At 35.9% G+C, this 25,388-nt stretch overlaps 1 protein-coding gene across 1 annotated transcript in view; it reads right to left on the reverse strand.

Annotated features, from left to right (window-relative positions):
• The window catches only part of LOC111150534 (dystrophin), a 2,087,545-nt gene that overhangs the window by 1,079,452 nt on the left and 982,705 nt on the right, over positions 1-25,388 (reverse strand). The window contains exon 44 of the mRNA XM_022508030.1: positions 6,058-6,205. Within this exon, the coding sequence (XP_022363738.1) occupies positions 6,058-6,205 (148 nt within the window). The remainder of the gene's footprint in view (positions 1-6,057; positions 6,206-25,388) is intronic.

The raw sequence follows: 25,388 nt of genomic DNA on the forward strand, positions 1-25,388 counted from the left end.
TGTGAATCTAAACTTCTGAGACTTAGATCCTTTAAAAAATACTTTGGATGTTTTTTTCCTCTTTCACAAATAGCCAAGGTAAGGCAGAGCTGCAGAGCTGCCAAACATAGACTCTTAGATTCTTCTTTCTTTGCCTCCCTCCCCAACTCCAAAACACCAGTACCTTTTTTTCCCATTTATCATTTCATCTGAGAGCTCACAGTAATGTTCTCATACTATAACTACACAGTCTCTATGGAATTTTCCATTCTTCATGCAAGCTTCCAATTTGAGAAAAGGCAAAGTATATTCTGCTTAACTGGGACATAAATTTAAATTAAGGTTTTGAGATTTGATGGTGAACATGAACACTACAACATGACATATTTAATCCATGTTGACTTTATCCTCAATTACAGTGAATTAAGATGTATCACTATGTTACAAAGTAAACAGCTTTTAATTGAATTTGTTTACAGCAATATATATATAAATATATTGCACATGTACAGTATTATATATATTGTGTAGGAGTAAAACATGGTAGCTCTGAAAGATATACCAGAAAACCAGTTAACTTCATATTAAAAAGATGATATTTTGCCTAAAAACATCAGTTAACTCATGTCAAAATAGCACACTGCTGCTTCACTCCCTATGTTGGCTTAACATTTATTGATTTAAAACCTACAAAATTTCATCTAAAAAAAATCCCTCCTCTGTTTACTTCTTAGTAGCTTTTAAATGGAATTTCTTAAGATTTCAAGGTGTCATGCTTATATTCATGGCAACATTCTTTAGGAAGTACTGTTAATTTTTATTTAGTCATCTGTTAATGGGAATTTGGGTTTTTTCCACCTTGTGTCTATTATGAATAGTGCTCCTATGAGCATTCATCTACAAGTTTTTGTTTGAACACATGTTTTCAAATCTAGGAGTGAAACTTCTGGGTCCTGTGGACATTTTATGTTTAATATATTGAACTGCTTTTCAGAGTTGAAATATGGTCCACTAAGCAGCATTACCCCATAAAACAAACAGTTTCCATTTCTATGAATAGCAGGAATATTCCATTCTTTTAAATATTCGATCTAATGGTGATTTTTATAATTTCCTCTGTCAATCTCAAGAATTTTCAACCCCATTAAATAACAGTTCATGTTTTAAAGCTTACTGCTTTCTACTCCAGAAGGACGTGTAAAACTAAATGTTAGGACATGTTATGATTTCCACAATCCCATTTTCACTCAAGGTACTTGTTGGCATACCAATTCACTCTGTCACTGTATGAGTTAATGTTATTTTCATAACTTTCTTTCATGGTGTTCAGCTTTCCCTTTGAAAACTCCCATTAACATTTCTTCTTGTTCTAAAATGAGTAGGCAGAAGTGTCAACTATCTGAGGATGTGTTTGGCTGAACTAGAGTTTTCCTCAATTCCTAATCCAAGAGATGTACTTTGAGAGAACTGTCATAATTCATAAAAATATAAGGTTTAATGAAATTATCAGGTTGCCCAATTTGCATTTCAGATGGTTGGGGACAGTAATTCAGTAATAAATAAATTTTTGTTTTTATAAATATAGGCTAATCACTTATGAAGGGTCATTAATTACAATAAAATCTTTCATTTCATGAGTAATTATTTTGTGGAAAATGAAATTCTAAGTGCTACCTGCACATCTATTTTTTTATTCCTATTTAAGAGAAGAGATAGCAGAGGCATGGAGAGACATAACACACTTTCCTAAGATTCTGCAACTATTAAGCTAAAAGAGCTAGGATTTGAACCCACACTTTCCGAATGTGGCTTCTAACCTCCTAGCCAAACTTCTGAATTTCTATTAGAGCCTAATATGGCAAGTCAATATTTTTGTGGGTGATAGAACTTTGCATATGCACTCAGTTACTGCTGGTGGAATAAATATACAAGAAGATGGATAAATAGGGGTGCCTGGGTGGCTCAGTCAGTTAAGTTGCTGCCTTTGGCTCAGGTCATGATCCCAGAATCCTGGGATCGAGAAGCCTGCTCTCCAACTACTCCCACTGGTGTTCCCTCTCTCGCTGTGTCACTTGCTGCCAAATGAATAAATAAAATCTTGAAAAAAAAAGAAGCTGCATAAATAAATAAATGGAAGTATTAACAAATGAATTTTTGGTGGCATATAACATAACTGATATATTCTCATGCAAAAAAATTAATTTTTGGAAAGAGATTTCCTATTGTGGCATGACACATTTTTAGAATTTCTTGAAACATGTGAATTCACATATTTAATTTTATCATTAACTTGGGACAGAGAAAAAAAAGCACTGGGTTGCATGGAACCAGACCATCTATCTGTTATTGGCAGTCACATTCTTTTGAATGACACTACCAAGTGTCAGTAGGACACTGATTTATCTTTTTTCAAGGTAATGAGTTCCTTTAAAGAAAAGGCAGTTTGAGAGAAATATATATAGAAAAGCATACATGTACATACTTTTTATTTTATTTCATATTCAGACATGATATTTTTGCTAAAAATTATACATATGAGTCTTTAAACTCCAGTGTACCCCTGTGTGTATCTGTTTAGTATATGGGCAGATTGGTTGATTTCCCTCAAAGCAACCACTGCCAGTTTATGCCAACAAATCTGTCTGCTACTAACAGGCACCATCAGTCTGCTACTAACAGGCACCATCAACATTCTGTCTCCTAAAATAATTTCTTAGCAAAATTTTAAACTCATTCTCTTATTTGTTGTTATTCAATCAACAATGATTATGGCCAAGATAGCTGAAATTATCAGCAATTCTATTTGTCTTACTAATGGTGGTACCTTACAGTGTCCTTCTGGACTTGTTTTCTGAGACTTAGCAGAATAGAAGATAACCTTGGGTATCTTGTGTGTGTGTGTGTGTGTGTGTGTGTGTGTGTGTGTGTGTGAATGCATGCATGCACATATGCATGTACATGACTTTGGAGCTTCTAAATAGCTAGGGGAAAAAAAAAAACCTTTACTGTTTAGAGGATTTGCAATATCATTCACAGTTCTTTAGCTAGAAGAACTTTTCCCTGAACATGCAGAATTCCTTTTCTTATTTCATGTATAAGTTAAGTAAAAAAACAGACTAAATAAAATATCTTTAAAAAAATTCTTCAACTAAGGGGAAAAGTTTTGATAAGATGTTTAGCAACATCAACTAAACCACACTGTCAAGAACTGAGGATCTTTAGACGTTCTCAAGGCATTTACAAGCATCATACAGTTGCAAGACTATGCAGAAGTAAATGTACTAAAAGATCAAATGGTATCAAAATCTTTTGGCATGGATATCCACTTCTGGTCAAGTTGGAGTAACAGGGACCAGATTTAACCTCTTTGGCAAAAACTGAAGAAAATGGACAAAATGTATGAAATGATGGTTTTGAAGACATTAGATACTTGGTAATAAAAACTACTGATCTCTGAGAAATTAGCAACAAATGAAGTAACCCCATAATTGCTGCCACTTATTGTCTAGAGAGTGTTCCAGGATACAACAAAGGATAAAGAAACCCTCACAAAGCTAGGAGGTCTCTTCAAGTTCATGAGATGAAGCTGGGACTTCCAGGAGGCCCAAATGGCTATAGTTTACAGGGCAGAGTATCAAACAGGAGAAAGATACACAGAAAGAGAACACTGGAGACCCCCAAAGAGCTCCCTTCCAGGCTGCAGTTGAGTCCTGATCAGCTTTTATATGTGAGCAAACTACACATAATAAGGGAGAAAACTATGCAAAAAGATGAAAAGTAACAGCCACCAGAGCTTACACACAGCTGGGAATAGTGCCTGTTCCTGCCAGCCACTGTGGAAAACCTCATCATTCACAGGGCATCAGAGAGCATACTCAGAAGGGTTTTGTCTCAGTAGCGGAGCAAAATTAGCCCTAGACTTATGTTGTTCTGCTTAAAACTCACAAAGTCTAGAAGAGAGATGCTCAAAAGATCAAATTGCTTCCAAGTAAATTAACTGTGTCTCAGAACAAAGGTCAAGAATATTTATTGGCACAAAAACATCAAGCACTCAACAAGTTAAAATTCACAACATCCAGCATCCAGTCAAAATTTCCATTTGTCCAAAAAAGCAGGAAAAAAAGACCCATAATGAAGAGAAAACTTAATTGAAAATGACCCAAAACAGATAGAGATGATAGCATTAGTAGAAAAGGATGTTATACCAGTTGTTATAATTGTATTCCATATTTTCCAAAAGGTAGAGGAAAGATTCACAAATTGAGTAGAGACATGAAAGATTTAAAAAGACTCAAGTCACACTTCAACAAGGTGTTGAATCATACAAAATAACAGTGTCTGGGGTTAAAAATATACACTAGATGGGATTAGCCACAGATTAGGTAATGCCAAAGATTAGATTGGTCAATTTGACAATACAAATAATATAATATGATTTACACAGAAAAAAGACTGAAAATAAAAAGAACACAACATAAAAACAATGCCTTAAAAATTCTAAATTTGAAGAAAACTAAAAACCCATAATTCAAACAAGCTTAACAGATCTCAAGAACAAGAAACATGAAGAAAATTATACCAAGGCACATCATAAACCAATTGCTGGATTTCCAAAAGCACTCCCTAATAAACCTTCTATATGTTAATCTCCATCTCAAAGGGGGCCTCCCAAAGATGCTGACTTGAAATATGTACCAAAATCCATATCAAAACAGCTACTCTCTGAGGAGTAGAATGGAAGGGTACGTATACTTCTGCATTGCTTTATTTTTTTATAATGAGTATATATATTTTTAAATAATAAAAACAGGTTAAAATGTACCTTGGATAGGTTGTCTCTGGAAAAGGCAAGGTTTAACATCTCCTCAAGTACACCCTAATGGCATGTATTTTTGAGATCCAGTAATGCTGTATTAGCCCCAAATTCACTTTAGTGTTATTACAAAATGTATTTTCTATATGATGGCAGATTGAAAAGCCATGGATTTCCTCTATCTTCAATGCCAATGCTCATGTATATACAAGTTTGATGGATATATACATAATTACACAAGATTTTAAGATTATTCATATTATATGTTTATATAGCTTGCCTATATGTATGTGCTTACATGCTTACTTTTTTAATTCATAAGATATTTTTGCTATGCAAGAAATTATATGAGAATAGAGAACTGTAAAGTTGAATATGATGCTGCTTTTATGAATCCTGCATTTTGAAATGTCTGAAATTAAATTATGTTTTACTTTGCTTTCATCTGTCTTAATCAGTATTTTATGGCATTAAAAATTGGCTACAACACAAATCTGCTTGATTTAAAATTAATACATGGACAATTTGAGCTGAGAATTTATCAAAATTTTTATACTTGATGTAATAAACTCAATATTTCTTGTACCTTAACTATATATTTTATTACCTAAGTTATAACTTCCAAAATCTAATTTATCTTTATCTGCATAATCAAAAGACACAGCAAGTTGAAATTAAACTGTATGCTGTTTATAATCTACATGTTGCATTTCCATTAACATAAACCATAAAAAAGTCAGTATGTACCACCAATTAACTCTGCATTGTTTTGGCCTCTGGATGATCTCAAAAGGCATTCTGTCAACAGAATATGTAGAAATATCACTACATCACCACAATTGTCTCTAGGGAAACAAAACTGTAATTTTGTCATGATGGATATTCCCAGCAACTTCATTATTGCTAAGTATACCACAAATTCTCCCGGACAGGATTCAACATAAAGCAAAAACACACACTGCTGCAAAGTCACAGGACATCATGCTACAAGATTATTGCCTGTATCACAGACTTAACTACATTTCTCAGTTCATCAGAGAAACCAGTTAGATTTAGTCTAACTCTCACCCTGACACAAATAATCAACAGCACAGGCTCCCAACATGGTCATTCTGATGATGTTCTAGTATGTGTAGTGATGACAACAAAAGTCAGGATTTGTAAATTTCCTCCATCCTTTACAACTTGAACTTACAGAAGTTAAACAGCTGGGATACTGTGGCGAAGATAAAGACAGTTTGAAAAACGAGATCGTAAAATCTTACCTTCAGATACCATTTGTATTTGGCATGTTCCCAGTTCTCAGGAATTTGTGTCTTTTTGAGAAACTGTTCAGTTTCAGTTAGCCATTGATTAAGTATCTTCATATCATAATGAAACCGCCGCCATTTTTCCACAGATCTGTCAAATCGCCTAGAGGTGAAAAACATGGATTGAGAAAAGTAAATGGATTATATAAATTACATGGACATAGCATATATGTTATATATTATATGGGTAAGGATATTATTTTGATAGTTTCTCACATTTGTAGATTTCAATTTCACTTAACAGAAATAAATGATATTGAATAAAAAGGATGAATTTTAAAAAGGCTGTAATTTTTCTTCACATTTCTTGACTGAAACAAAAATAAAAACAATTGTGGAGTATTGACATTTTCTTCCCTATGAGCATATTTAATTTTTTAAAAATCCAGGAATTTAAAAAACATATTAGCACCTAAGAAATTAAGCATTTCAAAGCTAGATATTCAATAAGAACATATTTTTTGGATAAAAATCTAATTATCTGCACTGGATGTTAAATATAAACAGTGAATCATTAAATTCTACTTCTGAAAACAGTATTACCCTATATATTAACTAACTAGAATTTAAATAAAAACTTGAAGCAAATAAAAACAAATTATCTCATGAAGCCTATCAATTTCTTTATTACTTTTAATCCAAAAGAGTTTATTTATTAACGTTCTCAAGCATCCAGGATGACAGATGTAACCAACTAAATGATATACTAGTCTAAACCAGGTGATGAGTATTGTCTTCCTTAAATCTTCTTGTTTTACTGTATCTGGTGATATTTTTAACTGGAATGCTGAAGGAACTCAGTGCAAGGTACTGTGTTAATATCACACATGGAAAGAATATTAAGAAGGAGTTACTTGGTTATGCTCTGGTCACAGAAGTGACAGAGGCAGAAATGAGCCAGGGTTGTATGTTGACCTTAAGACAGTTGCACTAAGAATCACCAATTAAATCAGTATCTTTGCAGGTGGGATCTTGACACTACTATTTTTAAAAGCACCCACGTGATTTTAACATATTTTCTTTTTTTTTTATTTTAACATATTTTCAAGGTGAAAAACACTCTGTAAGTTTCACAGTGTTTTTTAGTTTTTTTAAATTAACATATAATGTATTTTTAGCCCCAGGGGTACAGGTATGTGACTCGCCAGGTTTACACTACACAGCACTCACCATAGTACATACCATCCCCAATGTCTATAACCCAACCATAAGTTTTACAGTCTTAAGAGGGTTATGAACTACTGGGTCTCCTGAGGCCTGTCCAAACAGGTATTTTCTAGCATTAAACCAAAAACCATCCTGAGAATTCCTGGCTGTGGGGCTGCCTCAGAGTCCAGGAGCCTGTAGGAGTTCTCTGAGGTCTACTCTTAAGAGGCAGTGGGTTATAGTTTTGAATATCTCAACATCTTTTCAGATCTCTACCTCCATTTAGGAAATTAAGATAATCTTAGAACTTAAATAATGCCCCAACTCCCTATTGTTTCAACAGGAAAATAATGAAATTAACATTTCTTTAATAGTCACTATGAGCCAGGCACTGGGCTCCATGTTTTTACTTATATCATGGACTCTTAAAACACCCCCTACAACATAACAATTATTCCCATTTTCCACTGGAGAAAAGTGAGAGTCTGAGCAGTCTGCCAAAAGGTAAAGAGGAATAAAATGACAGAAAGGGAACTCTCAGATCTCTCTGGCTTGAATGGTGACCTTCATGGTATTCCATGCTCTTTGGTAGGATTTCTTTTTCTTCAAAATGAAGTCTTACTAGCTAAATAATTCAAAGAAATGGTTGTCAGGATTTTCTGTCTTCTTTATCATCTCCCAAATAATGAATCTACATCTACAGTGCATTTTATCAGACATCACACTTGATTATTAACTGTATTTCTTTCTTTTTTAAAGGTTTACTTATTTATTTGAGGGAGGAGGGACAGAGGGAGAAGGAGAGAGAAACTTAAGCAGACTCTGCACTGAGCATGGAGCCCAATGTGGGGCTCAATCTCTAGACCCTAAGATCAGGGCCCTGAGATCACAACCTGAGCCAAAACTAAGAGTCAGACATCTAACCAACTGGGCTACCCAGGCACTCCAGCTATATTTCTTACTTCAAAAATACCTAAAACAGTATTTTGGTAGCATTAAAAAAGGCAGCAAATGGTAGCCAAAAGGGGTAGACTTTAACTAGAGATAGTTTAAAAGTAAGAATTCAGTTTTTAATATTTAAGGACATTCTTGGGTTGATCAAATGTGATATAACCATCAGCTACAAAATGATCTTGGAAATATTTTGTGTGGTGTAACGATAATTTCGTTTCCATATATTTTCAGCACTATATAATACACAATAAATGACTTAAGATACATCTTAAGAATTTAATCTCTACTTTTTTTAAGATTTTATTTATTTATTTGAGAGAGATGAGGAGGAGGAGAGGGAGAGGGACAAGCAGACTCCATGCTGAGTGCAGAGCCCAACATGGGACTTGATCACTGGACCCTGAGATCATGACCTGAGCCAAAGTCAAGAGTTGGATGCTTAACCAACTAAGCCACTCAGGTGCCCCAAGAATTTATCCCCTTTAAAATAAAACTGTACACTGCATATGTCTCATAGTGACTCACATCAATGGAGCCAAAATTTTTGTTAAATGAGAACTTAAAAAATGATGAGGCATAGTTGGTATTTTTCCATCTTGGTGAGACTAGAGTTGATTTCAATTTTCTTTATATTTTTCTATGTTGTTAAGTTTTTCTACAATGTGCACTTCATACTTTGATATTCAGAAAAAATACAGTAACTTCAAAATAATTTTAAAAGGCAGTTTCACACGCTAATGACTACTACCTCCACCTCTCTTCCTGCTACCACAGTTTGAGAAATAGGCAGAAGATAACCAGAACACAGAGGAGCTGACATTTGGTCACAATTTACCATTCCTTCACATTTGTAGCAGTCTTTGGTCCTTTCTTACTTTGCTTCTCTTTTCCCTGATCCAATCACCAGAATTATCCTCTTGCCAGTTCTTTTCAGCTACTGGCAGGTGGCTGTTTTTCCAACATTTGTACTGTAAATGCCAACTCTTCATTCCAGGCTGTTGCACAGATGTGTCCTTCCACCATTCAGAGCACTGGCAATTACCCCTTCCACTAGATTCCACAAAGCCTCCTCCCCCAATAATCCCTGTTCCTCTTTACAGATTACCTTTCCTCTAAATTCCCCCAAAGAAGAAAACCATAAGGGCCCCTACAATTGATCATGGCATCCCTAGCTCTGCAAGACACAGCCAGAAGTAGGACGAGAAGGGAAATACAATATAGGCCTAGGCTCTCTTTTTCCATCCTTGTTCCAGGCCCACAAAAGTGAGACAGGATGGACTTGTCAGCCACATAGGACTATCTGTGGTTCCCCATGCCCTGCTACTGCCTCAGGGCTGTGTGTCTTGGCACATTAACTCCACATTGTTTTTTATTTTATTTTTAAGATTTTATTTATTTATTTGACAGACAGAGATCACAAGTAGGCAGAGAGGCAGGCAGAGAGAGAAGGGGTAGCAGACTCCCGCCTGAGCAGAGAGCCCGATGCGGGGCTCGATCCCAGGACCCTGGGATCATGACCTGAGCCGAAGGCAGAGGCTTTAACCCACTGAGCCACCCAGGCGCCCCTAACTCCACATTCTTGAAATGCGTTCTTGCTCTCTTTCTTCCTTTTCCTCAACTCCTGCAATGCAAACTTTTGTTTTGGTTTGAAGTACTTACACTGTGCCTTTGTAAAATATCTAAGTCGAAAGCATTCATTATAGCTTGCAACTGCTAAAAGTTTGAACACTGTAAAGTTGATTTAATTTCATTATTAAAATTAATATTAAAATGAGTAATTCTATTCAAACAAAATATTAAAGAATAAAAGTATGTACTTTACACGTGATGGCATTTAATGTGAGTAATAATATTTTAAACTCCATTTCAAGCATCATATAAAATTTTAAAATATACTTTTCAGAATTTTAATATGCGTTGTTAACAGCGAAGTCTAAATCTACTCTTGAACTTACTATGTAAAATTTCATTTTTTTATCATGACTGCTTTTAAAGTTAGACTCTTTCCCAGCAAAGAAAATTCTGAATGAATAGGTATAAATTTTGCTAGTTTTACAATGTTACATTTATAAGTTTAATCTCTAACCAGTTACTAAGCTCCCTAAACTCCTCTCACTCCATTAACTGGACTATCCAGGATTGAGGAAAAAGGCAGCAAGACCAAGAAATACATAGAGATATTAAAAATACCACTCAGGAAAACAAATATAAGTTTTACCTTCTATGGTATTACTAGGGGAAAAATGCTTTTTTCCCTGGCAGTAAGAGGAAATGTAAAACCAACTAAATAAAGGACACAAATGTCAGTATAAACATATGGATAATAAATCAAGTGATTTTAAAATTTTGCAAATATTAGAATTCTCATTCACTATGCAAGCAGTATTTAAAATTACACTGCTTCTTCATTTATGTGCAGAATAACTTACTTCCTGCTGTTCTAAATCAAGTTAGTCAGATTATTCTCAAGCATAAATTACATTTACAGAGTAATTTAGGTACTTTGGGACATACTTTAACACTTTCAGGTCATTAAGATGGTGCTCAATTCTGTGAAATAGATTTAAATAAATAATAACCTAGTATCCGTCTGACACATCCATTGTGGCTTTATACATAAGTCTGCTAACTCAGCATTAGGTTGTTGATTATTTCTTCCTACATATTTCATCTTTGATGAGGTGAGTGGGCGGTACCTTGATTAAAGCCTCATGGTCTAAACTATAGGTGCTGATAAATAAAGTCAAATTTGTTCTTTGTCCCAAATCATAGTACCTTATTCTTCCCTACCCACCTTCTTTCCCACTTTCCCAATAATATAATTTTGTAGTAAGACCTAAGTATGCTATAAGTTATGAAGGTTTGTTTTTTTTTTAACAGAACCTGACCCACTCTGAGGAATTCTCCCATGGCTCCAATTCTGCCCACCTCTCTTATACCCTTTTTATTGTTCTCTCCTAAGGCACTGCCCCAGATTTCTAGGCTAAAGCATGTCTTCTGATGTTTATTTTTTTATACTAGACTCAGATCCACTCATGCATAATTGACTGTCTCATTGCAAACACTCAATGGATATAGGCTTCTCCTTGAACCCATGACCTCATCATTTCAAGCAAGGAGAACACACTGGTCATACTGTCACGGTTGGAATTCTGGATTCATCATTTACTGTGGTGGCCTTGGACAAGTAAGTGACCTCTCTGAAAAGTAAGTATGAAAGAAGTACCTATCTCCTCCTAAAGGTTAATTGTGTGGGTGAAATGAAAGAAAGTATTTAAATTTCTAAGAAAAGTATCTGGCAATGTTCAACAAACAGTTGTAGTAGTTGTTGGAGCAATTGTTCTGCCTCTATTTGGTTTAGGTTTTCAAATGCAAATCTAATCACCAATATAGAATCTACGACATGTCAGTCTCTCTTCAGTAGGGATAAATCATTAGCAAGTTTATGGAAGTTGAATCATTACTCTAGCATAGAATCAATGGGGGACAATGTCTGACACTACCCACACTATACATATTTTTTATTTTTTTTTTAATTTTTATTTATTTATTTATTTATTTGACGGACAGAGATCACAAGTAGGCAGAGAGACAGGCAGAGAGAGAGGAAGGGAAGCAGGCTCCTGGCCAAGCAGAGAGCCCAATGCGGGGCTTGATCCCAGGACCCTGGGATCATGACCTGAGCCGAAGGCAGAGGCTTTAACCCACTGAGCCACCCAGGCGCCCCTATACTTATTTTTTAAATACATTTTATTGTGAAACAATGCAGAGAAGGATACATGAAATGCCATGTTACCATCACCCAAGCCAAGAAATTAAAAAAAAAAAAATTTCCAGTAGCTAGAACACCTCCTGAACTCCCTCTTGATCACTCAATCACTCCTGTCTCCTGCCCCCACAATATAACCTCCCTCCCAACTTCCACGGTAATCATTCCTTTAGAGCTTTTTAATTTATGTAATAGAACTATACCTCCCTAACACCGGAGTTTGGTTTATATACTCTTTTGAACTTTTTTATAAATGCAAACATATAATATGTATTATTTTGTGTGAGTGTTGATTAGCTCAATATTATGCTTTTATTTTGCCTTTTACCCCTTGAAGTTATATTTTTAAGATTTTTATTAAAATGTTTAAATTTATCAGTTAAAAATGTTTCTCAGGGTGCCTGGCTGGTTCAGGTGGTTGAGCATCCAACTCTTGATTTCAGGTCAGGTCATGATCTCAGCATCCTGGGATAGAGCCCGGCATCAGGCTCCAGGCTTAATGGGGAGTCTGCTTGGGGATTTCTCTCTCCCTCTCTCTCTCTAATAAATAAATAAATAAATCTTCTAAAAGTGGTTTATTATTCATTATTGTATAATATTCTTCTGTGTACTTTTAAAAAACTGTTGATAAATATTTAGATTATTTCTAGTTTGAAGCTATTATACCGCTACTATGAACATTCCTATACCTATCTCCTGGGATATGTGCAGAAGCATTTCTGTGGAGTATATACCTAGGAATGAAACTGATGAGACACAGGTTATGTACATCTTTAATATGACAAAATACTATTATATGGTTTTCACTCCTAGCATAGTAGCATATGAAAGTGTACAGGCCTCTTTATAATTTATAGTCTAAGTAGCAGTGTATTAGAATTCTAACAGCCTCATATTCTCACCACCACAAGGTACTATTAGACTGTTAAATTTCAACTAATTTTCAATTCAAGTTCAATTAATTTTCAATTTATTGAAATTTCAATTAAATTTCAATTAAATTTCAGGCCACATATAGCAATATTTTAATTTTAATTTGCAAGTCCCTGGCTTCTAATGGGGCTGGCAAATTCCTTCTATGTTTATTGGCCATTTGGAGTTCTCAGTTTGTGAAAATGGCAAAAGTCTTAGTATAATGTGAAACATTAAATACATTTGTTATATACAATAAAGTGATCATCCCATAAACACCAACCAGACCAAGATAAAAAACAATTGTCAGCAGTCCACAAGCCTTCTTTTTTTTTTTTTAAAGATTTTATTTATTTGACAGAGATCACAAGTAGGCAGAGAGGCAGGCAGAGAGAGAGAGGGAAGCAGGTTCCCCACTGAGTGGAGAGCCTGATGCAGGGCTCGATCCCAGGACCCTGAGATCATGACCTGAGCCGAAGGCAGAGGCTTAACCCACTGAGCCACCCAGGCGCCCCAGTGCACAAGACTTCTTTGTGCCCTTCTCACTTTTTAAGAACTCCTCTGTTTCCTATCATTGTTCTTTCTTAAAGACTTAGGGGAAATCTTTGTAATTATGGATGCATACACTTCTTCAGTTATATGTGTCTTCCAAATTATCTCCTCCCACTCTGTAGCTTTCAGTTTTACTTTTTCAATGTTGACTTCTGATGCACAGAAGTTATGAATATAGAATATAGTCGATTGTATTATTTTTACTTATGATTAGTCCTTTATACATATATTTAAGAAATATTCCTCCAACATTCATTAACATATTATCTTTTGTTATAAGGTCTTATTAATTTGCTTCTTTCCACAGGAGCAAGATGGTGGAGGAGTAGGGAACCTAAATTTCATCTGGTGCCAGGAATTCAGCTAGATAGGTATCAAATCATTCTGAACACCTACAAACTCAACAAGAGATAGAAGAAAAGAGCAACAATTCTAGGAACAGAAAATCGACAGCTTTCTGGAAGGTAGGACATGTGGAGAAGTCAATTCAAGGCAATATATGGGAAGATAGACCATGGGGGGAAGGGCCAGCTCCCAGCAAGTGGTTGAGGAGCAGAACACAAAACTGCAACTTTTAGAGGTCTTTTCCACTGAGGGACATCACTCCAGAGGCTAAGCAGGGAGTTGAACCATCACTGGGTCAGTGTGGTCTCAGGATGCATGGAGTCACAGAAAGACCGGGGGTGTCTGAGTGTGGCAAAGCTTCCAGGTATCAGAGTGGGGAGGCCAGCTACACAGAGGGAGCCAAGGAGGGGCTCTCAGCTTGTGATTACCTTAAACCATGATCCGACGCACAGTTGGGCCACTGCTCTTCAAGCAGGGACCCCACAAGCAGCAGATATAGGAAGACCCCCCTCTTTCTTCCTCCAGGAGGAGTGGCACAGGACTGTGCTGCAGAATCTGCTGGGTTTGGAGACACCAAACAGGGCCACACACCAGAGATAGAAATGCTTGGTAACAGGCCGGGTGAACTCAGAGTGTGGCCAGAGACCACAGAGACAGGAGGGACTGACTGCTTTTCTCTGAGGGTGCACTGAGGAGTGGGGCCCCAAACTCTTGGCTCCTACAGGACCAGAGATTGGGAGGCCACCATCTTCACTCTCCTCCTCCAAAGCTGTACAGAAAGTGTTCAGGGAACAATAGCTACTGAAAGCAAACTGGAGTAGATTGCTTAGCCTGGCCCCTGGCAAGGACGGTTCAATTCCACCTCAGGCAAAGACATTTGAGAATTACAGGCAAGAGACCCCACCCCCAGAAATTACTAAGAACATCCAGCCAAAACCAAGTTTACTAATCAGTGAGAACTGTAAAACACCAGTGCACATAGAATTCATGGCTTTTTTTCTCATGGCTCTTTAGTCTTTCAAAGATAATTTTTTAAAATTTTTGTTATTTTTTTTCCTATTTTTCTTTTTTTTCTGAATTTTTCCTCTTTCCTATTTTAACCTATTTTAACTATTATCAATACCTTTCAAAAAAATCATTTTTAATCTTCATTTTTATAGTCAGATTCTATCTCTTCACTGTATTTAAACTTATTTTTTATATGCATGTAAATATTTTTTCTTTAAAATTTTGGGATATAGTTTCTTCTAATAGACCAAAATATACCCTAAATCTAGCATATGGCTTTGTTCTAGTCTCCAGCCTGATCAACTTCTTTCCTTTTTTTTTTTCCAACCAAATTATCTCATCTTACCAATTCCTTTTTTAAAAATCTTTTTTTTAAGTTTTCATCTTTACATCCCTTCATCATGTTAATATATATATATATAAAACACACACACACACACACACACACACACACACACACACACATATATATATATACATTTTTTTTCTTTCTTTAAAATTTTGGGAGGCACTTTTTTCTAGTTTCTTCTAACAGACCAAAATACACCCAAAATCAAGTGTGTGGCTCTGTTCTATTCACCAGCCAAATAACTTTTTTTCCTCTTTTTTCCTTTCTTTTACCCCTTCTCCCCCCAATTTGGGTTTCTTCTTATTTGATTAGTGTATATTTTTCTGGGGTCACTGTTACCCTTTTAGCATTTTGTTCTCTCATTCATCTATTCTTCTTTGGACAAAATGAGAAGGTAGAGAAACTCACCCGCTTAAAAAGAATAAGAGGCAGTACCAACTGCTGGGGACCGAATCAATACAGACATTAGTAAAATGTCAGAACTAGAGTTCAGATTGATGATTATAAAGATACTAACTGGACTTGAAAAAAAAACATAAAAGATACTAGAAAGACACTTTCTGGACAAGTAAAATCCCTTTCTGAAAAAATAAAAGAACAAAAATCTAACCAAATTGAAATTAAAAAATCTATTAATGAGGTACAATAAAAAATTGAGGCTCTTACTACTAGGATAAATGAGGCAGAAGAGAGAATTAGCGATATAGAAGACCAAATGATGGAGAATAAAGAAGCTGAGAAAAAGAGAGATAAACAACTACTGGACCACAAGGGGAGATTTCAAGAGATAAGTGATACCATAAGATGAAACAATATTAGAATAATTGGGATTCCAGAAGAAGAAGAAAGAGAGAGGGGGAAGAAGGTATATTGGAGCAAATTATAGAAGAGAATTTCTCTAACTTGGCAAAGGGAACAACCATCAAAATCCAATAAAAATCAATAAAAATAGGTCAACATGCTGTCATGTAATAGTTAAAGTTACAAGTCTCAGTGACAAAGAGAAAATCCTGAAAGCAGCTCTGGACAAGAGGTCTGTAACATACAATGGTAGAAATATTAGATTGGCAGCAGACCTATCCACAGGGATCTGGCAGAACAGAAAGGGCTGGCATGATATATTGAGAGCACTAATGGAGAAAAATATGCAGCCAAGAATACTATATCCATCTAGGCTGTCATTGAAAATAGAAAGAGAAATAAAAAGCTTCTAGGATAAACAAAAACTAAAAGAATTTGCAAACACCAAAACAACCCTACAGGAAATATTGAGAGGGGTCTTCTAAGCAAAGAGAGCCTAAAAGTAACAGACCAGAAAGGAACAGAGACAATATACAGTAACAGTCACCTGACAAGTAATACTATAGCACTAAATTAATATCTTTAAATAGTTTAAATATCCTAAATTTAAACTGGCTACAGGGTCCAATGAAAAGACACAGGGTATCAGAATGGATTAAAAAAAAAAGACATATTGATATGCTGTCTGCAGAAACTCATGTTAGACCCAAAGACACGTCCAGATTTAAAATGAGGGGGTGGAAAACAATTTACCATGCTAATGGACACTAAAAGAAAGCTGGGGTGGCAATCCTTATATCAGACAAAGTAGATTTTAAGCAAAGACTATAAAAAGAGATGAGGAAGGATGGTATATCATACTTAAAGTGTCTGTCCAACAAGAAGATCTAACAATTTTATTTTATTTTTAAATTTTTTTTTTCTTTTTCTTTTTTTTAAGATTTTATTTATTTATTTGACAGAGATCACAAGTAGGCAGAGAGGCAGGCAGAGAGAGAGGAGGAAGCAGGCTCCCCACTGAGCAGAATGCCCAATGTGGGGCTCGATCCCAGCACCCTGGGATCACAACCTGAGCCGAAGGCGGAGTCTTTAACCTGCTGAGCCACCCAGGTGCCCCAGATCTAACAATTTTAAATACCTATGCCCCTAACATTGTAGCAGCCAACGACATAAACCAATTAATAATGAAATCAAAGAAACACATCAACAATAATACAAGAACAGTAGGAAACTTTAACACCCCCCTCACTGAAATGGACAGATCATCTAAGCAAGAGATCAACAAAGAAATAAGGGCTTTGAGTGACACACTGGATCAGATGGACATCACAGATATATTCGGAACATTCCATTCCAAAGCAAGAGAATACACATTCTTCTCTAGTGCACATGGAACATTCTTCAAAATAGATAACATCCTGGTTCACGAATGAGGTCTCAGCTTGTGCGAAAAGACTGGGATCATTCCCTGCATATTTTCAGACCACAATGCTCTGAAGCTAGAACTCAATCACAAGAGGAAAGTTGGAAAGAAGTCAAATACATGGAGGCTAAAGATCATCTTATTAAACAATGAGTGGTCAATCAGGAAATTAAAGAATTTAAAAAATTCATGGATACAAATGAAAATGAAAACACAACTGTTGAAAATATTTGGGATGCAGCAAAGGCAGTCCTGAAAGAAAAGTATATAGCAATATAAGCCTTTCTCAAGAAACAAGAAAGGTCTCAAGTGCACAACTTAACCCTATATCTAAAGGAGCTAGAGAAAGAACAGCAAAGAAAGTCTAAACCTGGGGCGCCTGGGTGGCTCAGTGGGTTAAGCCTCTGCCTTTGGCTCAGGTCATGATCTCGGGGTCCTGGAATCAAGCCCTGCATTGGGCTCTCTGGTCAGCAGGGAGCCTGCTTCTCCCTCTCTCTCTCTCTCTGCCTGCCTCTCTGCCTGCCTGTGACTTCTGTCAAATAAATAAATAAAATCTTTTAAAAAAAAAAGTCTAAACCCAGCAGGAGAAGAGAAATAATAAAGATCAGAGCTGAAATCAATGAAATAGAAACCAAATGAATAGTAGAACAAATAATGAAACTAGGAGCTGGTTCTTTGAATGAATTAATAGGATTGATAAAGCCCTGGCCAGAATTATCAAAAAGAAAAGAGAAAGGACCCAAATTAATAAAACCATAAATGAAAGAGGAGAGATCACAACCAACACCAAAGAAATACAATTATAAGAACATATTATGAGAAACTATGTGCCAGCAAATTGGACAATCTGGAAGACGTGGATGCATTGCTAGAGATGTGAAAAATACCAAAACTGAACCAGGAAGAAATAGAAAACCTGAACAGACCCATAACCAGTAAGGAAACTGAAGCAGTTATCAAAAAGCTCCCAACAAACAAGAGCCCAGGGCCAGATGGCTTCCCAGGGGAATTTTACCAAACATTTAAAGAATAATACTTATTTTCCTGAAACTGTTCCAGAAAATAGAAATGGAAGGAAAACTTACAAACAAAACTTCCAAACAAAAACAGACACGTAGATCAATGGAACAAAGCAGACAGAATAGAAATGGACCCTGAACTCTATGGTCAACTAATCTTTGACAAAGCAGGAAAGAATGTCCAAAGGACAAAAGACAGTCTGTTCAACAAATGGTGTTGGAAAAATTGGACATTCACATGCAGAAGAATGAAACTGGCCCATTTCCTTACACCACACACAAAAATGGACTCCAAATGGATGAAAGACCTCAATGTGAGGCAGGAATCCATCAAAATCCTTGAGGAGAACACAGGTAGCAACCTCTTTGACCTCAGTCACAGCAACTTCTTCCTAGAAACATCATCAAAGGCAAGGGAAGCAAGGGCAAAAATGAGCTATTGGGACTTCATCAAGATCAAAAGCTTTTGCACATCAAGGGAACTAGTTAATGAAACCAAAACACAACCGGCAGAATGGGAAAAGATACTTGCAAATGACATATCAGATAAAGGGCTAGTATCCAAAATCTGTAAAGAACTTATCAAATTCAACACCCAAAGAATAAATAAGCCAATCAAGAAATGGGCAGAAGACATGAACAGACATTTCTGCAAAGAAGACATCCAGATGGCCAACAGACACATGAAAAAGTGCTCCGTATCACTCGGCATCAGGGAAATACAAATCAAAACCAGTGAGATACCTTCTCACACCAGTCAGACGGCTAAAATTAACATGTCAGGAAATAACAGGTGTTGGTGAGGATGCAGAGAAAGGAGAACCCTCCTACATGGTTGAACCTTCCTACACTGGAATGTAAGGTGGTGCAGCCACTCTGGAAAACAGTATGGAGGTTCCTCAAAAAAATTGAAAATGGAGCTACCCTACGACCTAGCAATTATACTACTGGCTATTTACCCTAAAGATACAAATGTAGTGATCCGAAGGGGCACGTGGACCCGAATGTTTACAGCAGCCATGTCCACAATAGTCAAACTATAGAAAGAGCCTAGATGTCCATCAACTAAATAGATAAAGAAGATGTAGAAAATATATACAATGGATTACTATGCATCCATCAAAAAACCCCCGAAATCTTGCCACTTGCAATTACGTGGATTAGAGGGTATTATGCTAAGCAAAATAAGCCAATCAGAGAAAGACAATTATCATATGATCTCACTGATCTGAGGAATTTGAGAAACAAGACAGAGCATCATAGGGGAAAGGAGGGGGAAATGAAACAAGATGAAACCAGAGAGGGAGACAAACCATAAGAGACTCTTAATCTCAGGAAACAAACTGTAGGTTGCTGGAGGGGAGGGGAGTGGGAGAGATGGGGTGTCTGGGTGATGGACATTGGGGAGGGTATGTGCTATGGTGAGTGCTGTGACTTATGTAAAACTGCTGAATCACAGACCTGTACCCCTGAAACAAATAATACATTATATGTTGATTTTAAAAAACTGCTTTTTTCCATTTCCACTTCAAGATATTGAATTATCTCAAAACTTCCATAACAATCCAAATTCTGCTTTTATCTGGGCCTTTTGCTATATATTAGATTGTCACCCCTCCAAAATGTCACTTAATTCTGTGGAGCCAACCTCCCCTGAAATAAGTTACTCCATAAGACAAGTTTTCCCCACTCTGTAAAAACCTCTATTAACATTCTACTTTAGGTTCTAATTATGTGTTTACAGAGCTGTCTTTGCTAATAGAATATGAGCCTCCTATAAAAAGAAATATACCTTATTCACCTTTGAATTTCTAGCACCAAACAATGTTCCTGGAATACAAGTGTTTAATATATTTTTTAAATGAGTGAATGGATAAAATAATTCACGAGTAATTTTTTTTTAAACTTTTTCCTTTTTATTTATTTGATAGAGAGAGAAATCACAAGTAGGCAGAGAAGCAGGCAGAGAGAGAGACAGGGAAGCAGGCTCCCCGATGAGCAGAGAACCCGATGTGGGGCTCGATCCCAGGACCCTGAGACCATGACCTGAGCCGAAGGCAGAGGCTTAATCCACTGAGCCACCCAGGCGCCCCATTCATGAGTAATTTGCATGGGTTCCTTATATCTTCCATTTAGGAGCCATGAGTCTTGGGTAATCCATTTTGTGTCTTTCAATCCAGTTGTTTCATAAATAAAGCAAGGATAATACTGCCTACATTACATAGCATTTTGATGAGGATGAAAGTACACTGTAAGCTATAAATAAAAATAATATTTTAGTATTTTGTTGTAACAACAACCTATGGTAATCTAACATTTTATATCATTGAAATAAAATTTAGAATTTAGGGGCGCCTGGGTGACGCAGTGGGTTAAGCCTCTGCCTTCAGCTCAGGTCATGATCTCAGGTCCTTGGATGTAGCCCCACATCAGGCTCTCTCCTCAGCACGGGTCCCGCTTCCCCCTTTCTCTCTGCCTGCCTCTCTGCCTACTTGTGATCTCTCTCTCTGTGTCTAATAAATAAATAAAATCTTTAAAAAATTAGAATTTAAAAAATCTATATCAGAAAGCATCTTTTCTTAAAATTTTGGTACTTTTAAAAAAACTCTTATTGTGTTGTTAGTCACCATACAATGCATCATTAGTTTTTGATGTAGTGTTCCAAGATTTATTGTTTATGTATAATACCCAGTACTCCATGCAATACATGTCCAGGCTCACCCATTCCCCCTCTAAAGCCCTCAGTTTGTTTCTCAGAGTCCATAGACTCTCATGGTTCATCTCCCCCTCCAATTTCCCCCCTTCACTTTTCCTTTCCTTTTGCTAATGTCTTCCAGGTTGTTCCTTATATAAGTCAATACATTTCCAGAGATTTGCTGCTCTCACTAACAGAAAACATAAAATGATTTGTAAATATAGTTTAGGTAGCTCAACACCATCCTACAAAAAATTAATATACTGCAAAAACTTGCCAAGAACTAATTTAAGTATGAGGATGTTTAATTCCTTAAGAACTCTGACTTTTAAATGGGAATGTTTCTGACTAAAGTGATATTCATAAAAGTTACCTTATACCAAAGAATTCAATAGTGTCACTTTATTCAGTTTTTTTTTTTTTTTTTTGTTGTTGTTGTTGTTACCAATCTAGTTCATTTATGGATAGTGTAATTGTAGTGGCTCCTGGCCGGTTCAGTTGGTAGAGCGTGTGACTCTTGATCTCAGGCTTCTAAGTTTGAGCCCCATGTTGGGTGTAGAGCTTAGTTAAAAATAAAATCTGCTTGCCTCTCCCTCTGCTTGTGCACATGTACTCTCTGACAAATACATAAAATCTTAAAGAAAATAAACTTTATTGATCTCTTATTGGGCATGCATCTATGAATGGGACCTAAAATAGGCCCTGTATTAATCTCTTTTTCCTATAAGTAGGCAAATCTATGGAGGAGGTGGTGTAAACAGAAAAGCCTCGTCAATAAGCTTAAGCCATCTTAAATAAGTGAAGACTTTAAATTGTAATTATACAACACACACACTCACACATTCAAATATGTGCGTATGTATACACATAAATCAGAACTCGACCTAAGTATATATAAGAGGGTTTTTTAAAAAAAGATTTTATGTATTTATTTGTCAGAGAGAGAGAGTACAAGCAGGGTGAGCGGTAGAGACAGAGGGAGAAGAAGGCTTCTCACTGAGCAGGGAACCCAATGAGGGGCTAGATCCCAGGACCCTGGGGTCATGACCTGAGCTGAAGGCAGACACTAAACCAACAGAGCCACCCAGGCACCCCCTAAGTACATATAAGAATTTTAGAGACCTTCATTAAGCATGTTATTTTGGCTTAGTAACAGACACCATAAACATCTCTGGGATATATTCATAAGTATTCAAATACGTAGGAATCCGTATCTTCACCTAGCCTTGACATCTGATTCTTTAATTAGCTAATTATGAAAAGAAAAGCAAAAGTGTCTCTGATATTACTAATGTCTCTGGTATTCCACAAATCTCCTTTGCCCTTCTCTTTTATAAACATCTTTGTCATAGTACCAAGTCCCAGCAGGCCAATGACAGTGTGAAGGGTGCAATATTTGACAGTTCTGTCATGGTGGGAAAACATTCAGGGTATGATATTCCTGCACTGTTTCTGGGGGAAAAAAAACCAACACACACAATGTAGGATTATGCTAATATTAACCTAAAAATTATGCATTTTCAATGCCTTGATTTGGCACAATTATCACCCTGTAAAAATACCCAAAGTAGCAAAAATAGTTTGCTATTAGTGAGCTGTAATGTTACCTTTTATATTAGGATCTTTTGGAGAAATCAACTAAAGAAATTGATTCAGCAGCCTAAATTAAATAATTTAAATTTATTAAAAAGCTTAAGATCACATTCTTTCTGAGGACTTGATATATTCAGGGATCTCCTTTATAAAATGTGAGCATTTAATTTACATATCTCCTAGTATACAGTCCAAATAAATATGGTTCCGTCTTTGACATCATGGCTTTTAATCTTATTTTAATTTGCTGGCTAAAGAGAATGTTCAAAATAAGGATGTTTTTCTCTTCATTCCAACACAAACATATGTAACTGACATAGGGACTTTTACCTAAAAACAGCAGCAAAAGCAGCCACAACCACACGTACATGCTAAGCACCCTATGAAGTTCTTCAGGTTCCATACAGTATTTAATATCTTCACAACAGCTTAGGGTAGGTACTACTATTTTGCTTTACCAAAAAACAAAAACAAAAGCAGACATTGGGAGGCGAGGCAACTTGTATATTTCCAAGAAGGAATCCAAGGCAATACTAGAGGTGAGTAACACTACTTAACAGTGTATTTTTAATTGTCATTAGAATTAGTAAATGCCACATTATCTCAAAGAAGGCAAGAAATCCTACCTCTCTAACATGCTATCCCCTTGGGCATAAATCTTACTGTTACTCTTCACTTACACACCTATATTTCTGAGGATCGTAAGTCTTATATTTAAAAAGTAAAGGATTCAGGGGCACCTGGGTGGCTCAGTCAGTTAAGTATCTGACTTTGGCTCAGGTCATGACCCTAGCATCCTGGGATCCAGCCCTGCATCAGGGCTTCTGCTCAGCAGGGAGCTTGCTTCTCCCTTTCCATTACCTCTGTTGCTCCCCCCAACTTGTGCTCTCTCTCTCTCTCTCAAATAAATAAATCTTAAAAAAAAAAAAGGTAAAGGATTCATAAATGACCTGACTTCCAGTTTAAGTAGCTTTTCTATATCTAACATTTCTTCATTCTAGTCACTTCTCATTATATATAACCCTGCACACCACATTCTCCAATCAAAAGGAATTTAACTTAATAGTCCATGAACATGTTGGACGGTTCTTCACACTTGTTTTACTTGTTTTCTTCACAATATTTCTTTTGCCAAAATGTTATTTCTCCTGATTTTTGGTCCAGATATAACTTCCTCCATGAAAAGCTTTCTGATGGTCTTAATTAGAAGTAATCCATCCTCTCTGTACTTTCCCCAAACTCCTTTTGTCCCACTTTAAAGAATTTATTCCATTCTGATTTATATTCATATCATTACCCCCAAACTATAGCAATTGCTCTGTAAGGGTAGAAAGTATGTTGAATCACCACTTTTACCTTCTATATAACAAGTACTCATAAATACTGTTGGATTTAATTTTTTCAGATTCAAAATTAACTAATTTTAATGCATACAATTGATATTCGTTTTGAAGTATCATTATACCTTCTAATAGGAAAATGTTCTGTAGATTAGAAATCCCATACTATCATCTTGCAAAAATGAAGACATAGTTTTCAATTTGAAGCAAGTCATAAAACATAAAGGTTGCATAGCATATGAAATACGAAGATAGGCAAGCATGAGTTAGAAATTCTGCTTTATTGCTTTGTAAAATTCAGCAAGTGATTTAAATTTGCTGATTTCGGAATTCTCATTTATAAGTAGGCATGACAATGGGTTTTTCTAAGGATTGGGGAAAATGTACTCAGAGTTGTGAAGCTGAATCACATAGTAAGTGCTCAATGTTTGCAATAACAGTAAACATTAATATACATATATAATTATATATGATATATAATATATAAATGTATATAAGTACTATATTTCTAAAACCATTTAATTGTAAATGGCATACACATATATGAACATTTTCTTTTCAATATACAACTATCAATGAGGAAAATCTGTATGATTGCTTCCGTGCATTTTCTCATCCTCAAACACAAGAAGAATGGTGTCTGCAAGTAGACCTAGCATTCTTGTCTTTTAAGAGTCAAACAGGTACTATGAGTAAACTGATTTTACTACTCTTGTAATTGAGAAAACTGAAACTACTATAGCATGTGCAGCCATATATCTTTTCTTGTTTCTTTCTGAATGAAGGAGGGACAGTACATTTGATCTGGTCACAATAAATTTAACTTCAATTTTTTTGCTAAAGGAGAATGAGAGGGGAAAAAATTATTTCAAACTGGAGGGTGAACAGATTTTGATCCTCAGGGCAAATAAGACATTTAGGTGTCATTTTCTTCTCAAAAGTATTAGTGAAATATAAATTCCAAGTATGCAGAGTAAGATTTTTTAAAATATGACATTTTGCTTCTTAGGCTGCCAAAATGTTCATTTCCTTCATAGGCTATTGCAGCAAATCAAAACATACCACTTGAGATCAGCTTATAAAAGTCTCTCTTGAACTTGGGGGCTTATCTCTTTTGACCATGATTAAATGTAAAGATTAAGATCATCATGTATCTTAGAATATATTTTGTATGAGAGCACAATAACACAAATATAAAAATAAAATTGAAACAATTAACTTTTTACTTAGGTTTATTCTACATGGGCAATTCTATTTTCTCTCTTTTACAGTTTCACTGAGACCATTACCTTCCACAAGACTGCTTTTCCCATTAAGATAGTTATAATTAACAAGAGCCCCCACATACAGAACTGTTATCATCTACCATATTAATGAACA

Source organism: Enhydra lutris, unplaced genomic scaffold (genome assembly GCF_002288905.1).
Source record: "Enhydra lutris kenyoni isolate GAN:26980312 unplaced genomic scaffold, ASM228890v2 scaffoldscaffold23, whole genome shotgun sequence".
NCBI classification, from domain to species: Eukaryota; Metazoa; Chordata; class Mammalia; order Carnivora; family Mustelidae; genus Enhydra; species Enhydra lutris.